Source organism: Arvicanthis niloticus, chromosome 1 (genome assembly GCF_011762505.2).
Source record: "Arvicanthis niloticus isolate mArvNil1 chromosome 1, mArvNil1.pat.X, whole genome shotgun sequence".
Taxonomy (NCBI): Eukaryota; Metazoa; Chordata; class Mammalia; order Rodentia; family Muridae; genus Arvicanthis; species Arvicanthis niloticus.
In genome coordinates, this window is record NC_047658.1 from 55,859,544 (window position 1) to 55,872,521 (window position 12,978).

At 45.5% G+C, this 12,978-nt stretch overlaps 1 protein-coding gene across 10 annotated transcripts in view; it reads right to left on the bottom strand.

The window, feature by feature from the left end:
• Positions 1–12,978, bottom strand: part of Arnt2 (aryl hydrocarbon receptor nuclear translocator 2) — a 169,922-nt gene that overhangs the window by 94,770 nt on the left and 62,174 nt on the right. For 8 of the 10 annotated variants that reach the window (XM_076937188.1, XM_034510402.2, XM_076937173.1 and 5 more), the window contains exons 3-4: positions 9,818–9,865; positions 2,735–2,948 (exon numbers count right to left, since the gene is read on the bottom strand). In XM_076937188.1, the coding sequence (XP_076793303.1) occupies positions 2,735–2,948; positions 9,818–9,865 (262 nt within the window). The remainder of the gene's footprint in view (positions 1–2,734; positions 2,949–9,817; positions 9,866–12,978) is intronic. The other 2 variants (XM_076937176.1, XM_076937200.1) reach the window with 1 other exon arrangement.

Genomic DNA, 12,978 nt, shown 5'->3' on the forward strand with positions numbered 1-12,978 from the left:
TGCTCATTACAGGCACTTAAGTGTTTTGGATTGATAGATGAGCAGCAGGAGGCCCTGCTGTCACCCCAGGGGGTCATGAATGAGGCAACTTTTATACAAAGAGGTATCCATGCCTAAATGCCACTCAGTGGTAATCTATATCCTTTCTCATCAAGCTAAATAAAATACCTGGACTCCTGGCCTGCAGGAGGTGTGAAGCTAACTCTTCTACAAATGCCAGAGTCTGTGCTCACCACTCCAACTTCCACATACTCTGTCCAGGCCCCAAAGAACAAAATCATCCTCTGAGGTCAGCAGTAAGAAACCTCATTTCCCCACCTGAGACTCAAATGTTCACATGCAATCCCTTATGGAATGGTTACCATACAACAGGCAGAGGCACCTGAGAGGAAGCAAACGAGAGAAACCGGAGTCTCTGGTCAGAGTGATGGCCTGGTACCCAAGCCCCTAGAAGACCTTGCTCTTCTGGGAACACAGCCTAGGAACTTTGTGGTTGTATGCAGGCACTGACAGGAGAGCAATTCAAACACATTCAGCCTGGGAAACCAGGGTGGGTGCAGATAGCACAAGCAAAATGTTTGCTCTGTGGATTTCCCATGTGCACTTCTGCTTCCTGTGTCTGTCAGATGTCTTTCAACCAAAATGTTTGCTCTGTGGATTTCCCATCTGCACTTCTGCTTCCTGTGTCTCTCAGATGTGTCTGTGGCTCTAAGAACATCAGCACTTTCATTCTCAGATTCAGAAAAAATCTTCCCAACAGGAAGATCCTTGTAAAAAATGGGATAAGATGTATGGGGACAGAGAGGATTCTATGTCACTGGAAGAGGCTATGTGGCTTTGTCTAGGCCTGTGTTTTTACCCAGTTTGCAAAGGTCTAACGGAACAGAGTCGCCTCCACTCATCTCTTCCCACCCTCTCTCCTGAGGTTCATCATCTGAGAGCATGTTGTACATAATTGGCCTTTCCGCATTTCTTTAGTGAATCAGTGTGGGGTTGGGAGTAAAAAAGACTCCATCCGTGTCCTTCCTCTTAGCTTTACAACTCTGGTATGGTATTTAATGGCTTTGACTTCTGATATTTCAGAAAGCTTGCTTTCAGTGAAAATTTCTGAGAGTTAAATGAGCTTCTGGTATGCAGGACTAAGTAAGGGCTTGCCACACAGTAGGGCTCTGTAAATGTTCATGTGACCAAGAGAGGAACATGGACAGGGCACGTGAATGTGTAGTTCCTCTCTCTGCAATCCTCCTGTAGTCACCAAGAGTCCTTTTGTAAGGGTGAAATAAATTCAGGGAAATCATTTATAGTTCTAACCGTAGTGTTAGTAGTACTTAAATTCCCAGCAGGTCACGCCTCACCATTCATCTTCATTATAGAAACATCCCCATGCTAAGCGGTCTGCACAGCTCAAAACATTCACAGAGCTGGGGGGAGGGGTGCTAGATGCTTTTCATTTATATAAAGATGGGAATGAGGGTAGAAGGCCATATCTGGGCCACCATGCCCCAAAGAGCAAACATGGCCACCAGCTTCTTCCTGAAATCCTCAGCATGAGGGATCACGTGACCCCTGGAAGGATTTAAGAGGAATAAGAGTAGGTATGGCCCTGACGAAACACCTGTGCAGGACAGAGGGCAATGGTCTTGGTTTATGGTCCTTTTTCTTCTATATCTGCTGTCACAACATGGACAGATGCTGTGCACCTCACAGCTAATGACCCTGCGTGCTTTCTCCACTCTCCCTCTGCACACACTGTGACTCTCTTAAAAGTCTCTATGCTGAGCTCTTCTGTGTTCAGTCTGTGATTCTCTCACAGCCTCTGTCCTGAGCACAGCCCCTGGTACAACCTAGTCCCTTCCTCTCCGTTTCATTTTGGCCTCACATTCTGTCTTGTTAAACACTCCATTAGTCAAGATTCCACACATGGGATACTTGGTACTTTCAAATTAACACCTCTGATAACCATGTAATTTCACCTCTTTCCACTAAACCCATCAGCTCATTTATCTTAGGAAAGCTATGGAAGCCAGAAAGTCTAAGCTTTATTTAGACAAGTCAACTAAAGTTTTAAGTACCAGCCGATGCTCACTGTGATCACCAAGTGAAAGACAAGGATTCAGAAGACAAGCCTCTGGGCTCATGTCAACCCATTTACTAATGATGTCTTGCTATCTCATGCTTTTCTTCTCCCCAGTTAGCATGGGTATAAAAACACGGCTTTAAGGAAGCCCAGTAGACCAGTCTCTGGTTCCTTCTCTAAGCAACTGACCCTGGGAAATTCTCTAAGCTTTGATTTTCCCCTGTCAGTGATGAAGAACAGTGACTTGTCAGCTAAAGTAAATGAACAGCACAGAAAGATGTGACTTGGACCAGGACCATGAGTGCCTGACAGTGCTGGTTGTGATGACCTATCTGTAGACAACACTGTCACTGCTGATGTGACTCTGACGGCATGGCTATCTCGTTACCCTTTTACATAAGGATGATGGTACCTCTGCCATCTCTCTGCAGCAAGATACTCATCACATTGTGTTTTAAACTACTCCTCACTGAGGTTTATGGAAGCTAAAAGAGCAGACAATAAACAGACCTGCCGCTCTTAAAGAGTACTTGTGCTGAAGAATGGAAGTCAAATTCACCCCTCCCCCAACTCCGTGTTCCTACAAAATTTATCTCAGGCTTGTGACCTTAAGGATCTCTCCAATTTTCACTGGTCAGAAGAGTAAGGCTGGGGTACCTGCTCAGTGAGGAAGGAAGGCTTGTATGCGCCGTCAGTGGATTTGTTGCCCGTGCCCCTCATGGACTTCATGTGTGAGACCGCCATGCGCAGGATGGTGAGCTTGTCTGGCTTCCTGGCCAGCGCACTGCAGGTGGGAACCATGTCGGAGAGTTCCGTAATATACTGAGTCATCTTGTTCCGCCTGCGCCGCTCAATCTCACTGTGGTTCTCTCTTCCCAGAAAGCAAGAGGTCAGGGGGAGGGAAAAAGAGAAGGATCAGACCAGGGGTCGGTCAGCAGACACTGGGATAAAATAACACACTGTTAACCTCAGATAGCCAAATTCCCGAGCCTAACTCATAACGGCTCAGTCCTTTGGGTGATTGTGGACTGAGGCCCTGACACATCTGTACGCTCACGTCTATGTGTGAGGAGCACTGACCTCTGTGTCCTCCTTCTCTGAATATGTACTGGCCCTTCCTAAATTACACACAAACCTATGGACTTTTCTGGGATGCGAAAAATTAAAACCAGGGAGCATGGAAGATTAAAACTTTCTAGCAGGCTTTCTGTGCACAAGCATGATCTTGAACACGAATGTGTGGACACACATTCACAAATGTAGCTCCTCACTGCTTATCCATGTGGTTTATTTCCCTTATGATATGAAGCACTCACTATAAGAGAGCCTTCAATTTATGCTCCTTCAATTCAATTCTTTGACGGTGATAATCCATTCAGTGAATTATCACTGTACCTCAAAATACATAAAGCACCCAGTAACGATGAATACCCACACAGCCAGGCTACTTTTACCTTCAATACAGCACTCAGTATATCTTATGAATCCTCAAGACCTCACTATAAAGTGAGGATGCTTAGCTAGCCACAAACTGATGTGAGTATTCTAATCTGGCTAAAGGCCACCCAAGCCAGGCTGAGATGCTTGGCCAGGGCTGTATCAAATGCCTTTGTCTTTAGCAATACTCTCAGCTGACAATGGGCTGGCAGTATCTAACACATCGCAAGCCTTACTATTCTCTGTGTCACTAAGGAGACCACTGATGACACAGATTCACTTTATATAAAGTTGTGAACATGCCTTTCTTCTACACCCAGTGTATTTCCTGCAGCATAGTAACAGAACAGGTGTGATCCTGGCTTATTAACAAATAACCAATTAAAAAAAAATACTTCAAGGAATTACCCAGTTCCATTCCTGGGATCCTTAAAATGGAAAACCAACAGAAGGGCTGGGAGAATATTTCTGCCTCAAATTATTTATTACCTTTAGGCTCAAAAGATATTAACAGCCAACCTCATCCAACACACTTGCTGTTCCTTGGGATGAAACAGTGTCTAAAAACACACCCCATGCTGCTTCTGCTGCAGGATGGAGCGTTTCTGGTTTCTTTGGGAAGGAGAGTGACACTAACGATAAGAAAAGAAGATCCCCAGGCAAGGCTGCTCCACACACTGCATGTATTCATCAGCCTCACATTCCAGGAGGTGGGACAAGACAATCAGGCCCAGAGGTGTGACAATAGGCATGCTGTGTGTGCTGAGAGACCCTCTGTGGAAACAGCAGTCCCTGTGGTGGACTGGTGTGAACCTTCTAGCGCATAATTTCCATTCAAGGAGTCCTGAGCCAGCCCCACAATGGGTAGAGAATGGCAGAGAAAACAAGGAAGCCCACCATGGTCTTCAAGCAGCAGGGGCATTAAGTAGGGATGTAAGCAACCACTGTGCACAGCAGTGGGATCCGATGACATGCTCAGAAAGGCCTTGGAAGGTAAAAGGCAGGTGAGGAGAAGACAGAGAAGAGGAGGGACTAGAAAGGGTTAGCACAGTGGGCGGAGTTAGATCTGTGTGGCAGCATAAAAGGGAGGTGTGCTCTGGGAAGAGGGTTTGTCTCGAGGGTCAAAGGAAGTCTAGGATTGGGAAGAAGCATTGAGCGAGGAAGAGACATCCCTGTAGGAAGGGCAGACCTGGTGCAAGAGGAAATTGAGGAACTTGGGAAGCTGGGGAGCCGGCCAGACCAGTGAGAAATCTAATGGGTCAAAGGGCCCTGATGTTGTGGCTTGCATCATCATCTTTTAGGGAGGTTCAGAGGTGGATGAGCCACGTAGGAGAGAGGAGGAAGACAGGCGAAGACCAGCAAGCAGATTCCTGAGGCCAACTCCACCCACAGGTGATTAACTGGAAAGATGCCAGTGAAGCAGAAATGTTCTTATATATAGGAAAGACTCCCCAGGGTCAGGGAAGTCTATCTCCTCCAGGCAGAAGTGGATGGAGCTTCCTGAGTATGGGGAGAAAGGGTCAACCAGATAGGAAGAGGTTGGGGTGGGGCATCTACAAGCTAGGGAAAGTGATGCAAGCAAGAATTTGGACAGAGGACTGCTAGCTTTTGAGCACAGGCAAGAAAAAGTCTTGCCATAGAGATACTAGAGTCCCTTTCCTCGCCCTCCAAATCACAAAGCCAGTCATACGATGCAGACCATGTTCTTCAGCTGGACATTTGTCCAGGAGGCCCAAATCAGGGAGTGTTCTCAGAGGTGTGTAACTCTACCTTGCCAGCTCACACTTCCTGGGGCCACTCAGAGAAGGTGATTCTCTGAGAGTGCATGGGCTGATGACGTAAGGAAAGGTCAGACAAGAAGCTCAGGCACTTCTGAGCAGGAGATGATTCAGGAAGGGCCCAGAGCTCCCTCCACACCTCCCTGCATATTCCTGTGGGATCATGTGAAACAGTCACCCGAAGGAGAGCCTGCCCGTCCCATCTGGAGTCTCACTCTGACCTTGGAATGTCCCAGCAGCCCCACACACTTCTCCCTGGGTCCCCTTCCTCCCTCTCCCCAGTCCATATTCTGTCACTCAGCACCCCTCTGAATCATAAGAACACAATGTCTACTCTGACTTATCTCTAGTCCAGCACATGCTGAACAGCTCCTTCACCACAAACTTCTGTCTGCCTAACTCTTGCAAACCTCTTGACTCTTCTCCCTTCTTCATGCTGACACCCACCTGCACCATGTGGCTAAACCTCATCTTCCTTTTCCTCTATCTCAAGCCTTCTATTGTAGACAGACTGGCAGCTCTCTAAATGCAAGTCTGATCCATTAAAGTCCTTCAGTAGTAACCCCAAATCTACAGAGGCAAGTCTAAAGCATTCAGATAGTGTCTGTGGTAACCAACAATGCCATGTTGCTATGGGCTAAGTTTCCTATAAACATATTGCTATGGGCTAAGTTTCCTGTAAACATTGGGAGGGAACATTCTGTGATGGAGCCATAGATAAATTCAATGTGTAACTGAGGAAAAGGAAGAAAATGATTACAGCAGCATCTAAAAGCTGGAAATCACACACACTGACCAGTGCAGGAAGCGATACAATAATCTTAAGATTTTTTATGAAATAAGCCTGAGCTACTAGCAGCATGTTCAAAGAGCTGAGAACTGTCAGTTGCCTGGCAACAAGATCTGAGAAGCAAATGGTATGCACTGATGTGTATGATTTCATTCTGAAGCCCTCAAGGATACAGAAGTGAGGAAATGCCATCTTGTGAAAAGAGAAAGGCACATCCTTAAGACCCTATTCACTAAGCCGAGTTCATCTTCTTCCCCAGGGGAGGGGACAATCGGCTCTATCTGTTAGGCTGTAAATGAGGTGTCTATGAGCACCCATAATTGCTGGGAGCCAGGCAGCATCCGTGAGGACATCTGCCTCTGCATATGTGAGAGCAGGGTTAGGACTTTGCAGCCAGGACAGCTGGGGTACAGGAGGAAACGACAACTCTGCTGGATCAAGAAGAACCTAGAGCTTTCCCCCAGGGGGACAACTGAGGAAATCAAGGGCAAAGAAGGAGGTGCAGCTAGCTTGCATAGAGCAGTGGGGGTGTCATCCATCTTGATTTACACTTATGAAATGAGGACACTTCAAAAATTTTTCTTGTGACCTCCAGGAGGTGCTGGCACAATCATGGTGCCATTCCTCTGTGACCTAAAGGCTAAGGTAATACAGGATGGTATGAAAATATGTGATGATGAGGGCTCCCTAAACAGAAGCCTCAATGTATACATGCAGGAGCCCCAGAACCTAAGACTCTGAAGGCAGGAGTGAGCGAGAGGAGCCTTGAAGTCATGTACTAAGCCTGAGGGCCTCTCATTGCTTCACTTGACACATGGAGAAAGGGTCTGATCTCATCCTGCAAGTATAAGGTACATGGAGAGTCTGATGTGCAACTCTGACTTCAGAAGATGGCTTGGGACTATCCACATTCTGAAACAATACTTGAATACCGCTTTCCACTGGTGGCAACTGATGTGACCTATAACACAGGAACATCCTAGGACATTAAAGTGGGAAGTCACCTTGGACTGCCCAGCATTGTGAGATGGGTGGGCCTTACTTTAAGCGCAGGCTTGTAGATTTGGTGTACTGTCAGGATGTTGACCCTTTGGAGAATGGATGCCACTAGGTCCTGGTGTCCATTAAAGAGTTTGTGTTTTGTTCTGGCGTGTGGTCAGAGTCTCCTAGAGACATAGAGCTCATCCCTGTGTGTTGTTAGTGCTTGTGAGTTACTAATGAAATTCAAGAGGGAACAGAAGTCAAACACAGTGCCAGCAAGTGAAGTCTGCTTCCTTAGGCCATGCTGGGAAAGGAGGCCAGGCTTTGTATTTCCATTCCTGAACCTCCTGAGCAAAGAGACCTCTTCTTTTGAAGCTCATGTCACCTATTGCTGCTACCCTGAGGGTTCTTTGTCACTGTCCTACATTGAAACCCAGCTCCCTAACAGTGTCCACATGAGATCAGGCAGCACAATGCAGCTTACTGTCTACCCCGTGTTCCACTTGAGGTCTGCTTCGATGGGGCCATAATGCATGCAAGAAGCATGAGTCAGCTGCTATGACTTGGACCATATTTCCCAAATCCAAGGTCAAGGTATGAGGTATGATGTTAAGCAGAGCATATGGATTCAGGACCGTCCTTGAGAAAAGCTGGGAATGATCACTAGAGTCAGATCAGGGGACAGAGATCATGGTGCTGCATCTGCTCAGATTCGAATCAACCAATAAGGACAGTACTGTCTTACACCACAGTCGCCACATTCTCCAAGGCCTAGCCCGATGGAACTACTGTGGACTGACAGTAGGCATGGGAGCAAGAAATGGGAGAGGCCTTAGAGTGTACCTTACCAAGGCTGGCAGGAGGCCCTGAATGGTTAGGTGGAAGGTAGGGAGTGTACTTGGTTGTCTCTCCAGCTCTGAACAACTCAGATGTGCCCACGGGTTCCTCAGCCATGGATTATTTCAAATACCCTATTATAATGAAGTCAGTGCCTCTGGGGTCCCATGAACTCAGCTCTGTAAGTAACAGCACATGTTGAAGGCGCATTCCATCTCTCTCTTATTTTTAGGGCACAGAGGAAAGGATGTGGTTGATAGAAGCAAAGGTTTGAACTTGACTGTATAACATGTGACTCACTAGCAGGCTCAGAGTGTTACACAGTGTTGGGGTCACTGCCTCCTCACAGTGCAATTGCTTCCCAAGGCAATGAACTCTGTGTCTCTTGACTATTGTTTTATCACTGACATTGACCTGCAATGTCAAGCAAATGTTACTCCCTGCTTCTCTTTATGCTCCAACACCAAGCATCACCATTTCCTAAGGTTAACATGCTATGGTATGTATCTCATCGAGAACTTTGGCACAGAGGATTCAATGCCATTCTTCCTTCTACAGAGAGGCTGTGTGGAAAAGCTCTGGTGGAGAGGAGAGAAAGGGGGGAGGGACCCATTTCTGAGACTGGCTCCTTTCCAGGAACAGAGCATCCCTTGCTACTAGAAACCTGGACATCCAAGATGGGTCATATCTGCATAGGAAGAGATAGTTGTTGATAGTCAATTGTTGTTGAAGCTCACATCTTGTTTTGATAGGAAATTCCAAGGTCATTAATGTGTTAAAATGTGTTCTTACCTAATCTCTCATGCTTCAGATGTGGATGAAGCTGGGAAATGGATGAGCCTGGTCTCAGGGGGAAAAGTTTATGGGATGAGGAAATATTTACTATGGACTTGAAGGCTAGGAATCCTTGGGCAGGAACAAGACGTTTATTCATCCCGAATTTGTAGAGAACACTGCTTAATTCACAGCTATCATTTTGGTTATGATCACAAAGAACCAAAAGAACCTGTATGCAGAAAAGTAGACAGACAGCCTAATGTGCTGTGTGGACATCACACTTCTTAAAATCGCTTCAAACATCCGGGACTGTCAATCCAAATGGAGTACGAATACAGTAGGCAAGCAGCTATCACCTGAAGCAAGTTTCTAAGATCAATGATAACCAAGAAGGAGTTCTCAGGGATGGGGACACCAAGGCAAGCCCTGCTGTAAGAAGATGGTACGGATGAAAAGTATGGTAAGAATGGAGGAATGATACCTTCTTTCAGCACACACCCACATGTCCCAAAATGCCCCAAACAGAACAAGCTGGAAGAATCAGAAGCCATGGTTCTACCTTAGACCACCAGCACTGGTGACCTAAGAGCCTTCTTTAAGGTTCCACTGCACCCAGGCCAGTGCCACACAGACAGCCAAAGATGCTGTTACAAGTTAGTGGCTTGATTGTCAGGATCTTGAAACCAACACCAAACAGGCTCCCTATTTCCTGCATTTCTTCTTATTTTCCATAGTAGAAAAAAAAGAGGATTCATGTTGATAATTTTCTCTAGACTTGAACCCTAGGTTTTGCTTTTGTTTTTTAAGGGAGTCCATTAAAGTTAGCAGTCACTGTTTAACTTAAAAGCCAACAGAATTATGAATTAATTACTTACCTATCTCCCCCATTTGCTATGGGTATTTTGAGACAAAATCTTGCTCTATAGCTCAGGCTTGTCTTAAACTTGTCATCTTTCTGCCTCATACTCCCAAGTGCTGAGATTCACGTATGTAACACAAAGCCAGGCTTGGGACACATCAGCATTACTAAAGCCAAATGCTCGCATTAAACAAGGCATACACAAGAGGGTCAAAGATCAGGCAATGGGAGCACTAAGTGCATACCAGTCAGGTAACTGATAAAAGGTAAAATAAACTCACCTTGAAAATTTACTGGGACCTTCACCATCTTCGTCATCGAAGTCCATTCTGAAAAGTCAAAGCCACACGTAAGCACTGGTTACAACTCTCAGAAGACTCTAATTGGATACATGAAATGGGAATACTCAAAGTGTCAACTTGTCCCGCTACAATGCTTCTCAGGTCACCAATGGATGACTCAGGCCACATTGAGTGAAGGTGTCAGTGTTTCTTGTCTCCCATCGTGTCTGGGGTATGTGGGTTCATCCATATCATGTATTCTATATCAACACTTAATTTCTAAATCTTATGGTATATTGCTCAAGAAATTTGGATGACAGGGCAATGACAGGGCAAGGGCAATGACGTCATATCAGGGGATAGTGGAGCTGTCTGGGAATACTACTTGTGATTTGGTGAGTCTCCACAAACCTCAGGGCAAAGGTCACTTAAGGACATCATTCTGTCACACCCAGGATCAAACAGGGTGTTGAGAATGAAATGGACATTTGATATCAAAATCACTCAAGCTGGTTGTCTGTTTGTTGAAGCTGCTGGGCCTCCCCTTGTTAACATCAATCTCTTGGTGAATTCTTACTTAACTAACACCCGAAATGATCATTCTTAAAAACCCAAGTGCTTCTAATGTCAGCACACACAGGCTGGAAGATGTTAGGGCAGAGGGAAACTTAACCACAATCAAGTGTACTGCAGAAGAAAGTGAGACGGCGACAGTAAGCGTGGCTCTTGAGTGCGGCATCTGCAGACCCTAAATTACTCTGCTTGTTTTTAGTAGGCCTGAAGGATTTGGTAAGATAGAGTCTCATGATCCAAGCAGGAGGCAGGCTGGTTGCCTGGCTGGAGGTCTGAGGAATTCCATGTTTTAGCAGCTTATTATGAGAATGAAGAATGCACAGTGAGATTCTGCTCAAACAATAAACAAGCAAAGAATGGCGTGTGTGCCAGAAGACCACAGCTCCAGAGGCCAGACCTTCTGTCTCTCATAGGGAGGGCGAACTTCATTCCCTAGTCTGGAAGGGCCTGGATAAGAAGTGACCCAGGAAACGCACAGGACACCCAGACCACCAGGAGGCACTCATGGTGCACATAAACAATATCCTTGCACACACACACACACACACACACACACACACACACACCCCGCAAAATGGGCTCTAGTGAGATGCATGGTGACCACTAGGCTTTGCAGTAACTTGAGGGACCTAGGAACTAGGATCAGATACGGCAAAGTGAAGGGAGTGAGGGCAGCTTTTACATGTCTTTGTTCTGGAGTGTATGCAGTGCAGCCTGAGTTGACACGGCCAGAATTCCCTGATAGGAAATCACTCATCCACTTGGATCTTTGGTCCTCAAAAGCCAACTGTCCACACACTAAAAACTGCAGCTGTGGTGGAAGAAATGCCTCTGTATAAAGAGAAAAGGAGACAGGCAGGAAGAAGGGAAAAGACAGAAGACCACATGTGTGTCTCCAGGGAGATGAGCATGTACCACTCTCCACAGCATGGCTTCAAAAGTTCGGCACTGGGCCAGAGCTATCTACAGGACAAATGGAGCTGAATGTGGGAATTCTAAATAAAGAAAACTCATTAATATCCTGTATAATTGCTAAGCTATCATCTCACCTTCCTGGAAATTGCATGTGGGGAAATAACCAAAAATGTTTAACTGAGGCCAGTTGCATTTTGCAGAACCACACTGCCACCTAGTGCTTATCAAGGGAAAGATCATCTTCTTGGTCTTCATAAAAAACCCACGATTTCAAAATTCCAAATGATTTGTGCATGGATTCAAAACCATAATGACTGTAATATTCACAGTTATTCTTAAAATTCCATTCAGTTCAATTTGATATCAAAGTTTCTATAACATGGTGGTGGGGGGGAGAGGTGGGGGGGAGGAGGGAGAGAGCAAGAGCAAGCTCTTGCACTCCTGTGCTTCCCTGTGGATGGAGAGGACAATTGAGAGATCAGGCTCTTCCCTTCTACTTGTGGATATGGTTATGTAACTTCGGTCATCAGGCCTGGCAGCAAGTGCCTTTACCACTGCCATCTCAAGGGCCTTTGATAGGATTATGATAATCTCCTACTAAACACAATTGAATATAGTTGGCCCTCGATCCTGGCCTGAAGATCAATGAGATGTTTGGAGTGACTAAGGACAGGTATTTTTGGACTCCAGGACTTCCGTGCTGAAACAGTCTCAAGAAAATCAGGATGGCTGGTCACCCTCACACAGTCTTTACCCAGTACCCTACAGAACAGATATAGGACAAACTGAACAGTGTAATAAAGGGTTCCAGCTTGGCCAGGTGCGCTTTGAATCAGGCCAGCAGCAGAAAAAAAAAAAAAAAAGGATGGTCTAGAGTCCACTAGAAACTTGGAGTGGTGATTTGCATATGAAAAATTAAAGACCAAGAAACTATGACTCCTACCTGTAAACATGTGCAGTCATACACGTGTAAAATGGAGAGAAACTATACCCAACACCTATGTGTGTATGCAATCATACACCTGTAGAAAGGAGAGAAATAGTACCTTCCCACCCATGAGTATGTGTGCAATCACATACATACAGCATAGAGAGAAACTACACCTGCCACTTGTATGTGCACGGACTCACACTTAAACAGCAATCTTGTTTAGTAATTTGGAAAGGCAAATAAAGTGGGTTCAGCCTAGGAGATAAATCAGAAGCTCCACATGCGTGTTTAAATCCACCCAAACAGTTTCACTAGCCCCTCAGCAACCACACACACACACACACACACACACACACACACACACACACCGCTGACTCTGACTAAACAACAAACCTCAAAACAACTCTTGCCCCAATGCTGCGTTTGGGTCCCTGCCACCGTGTCCAACTTTAAATATGACTATAATAAGTTGATCTTATTTCTTGTGCTATGAAAAGTATAGTAAATCATCCTTTGTTTTATGTATTTCGTGTTTTTCTATTATTCTGAAACATCTGGATAATAAAATAAATCAAAATGTGACTTTAAGCCTTGTTGTATTCACTCTAAAAAACAAAAACGAAACAATCCTGAGCACAGTGAACGAGTGAGTCTCCAGACAGTGAGCTGAAAACACAGTTGACCCTACTTCCTGTCAGGAAGCCTGAACAAGAAGCTCAGGTAGGCATTTCTGAGCATAACT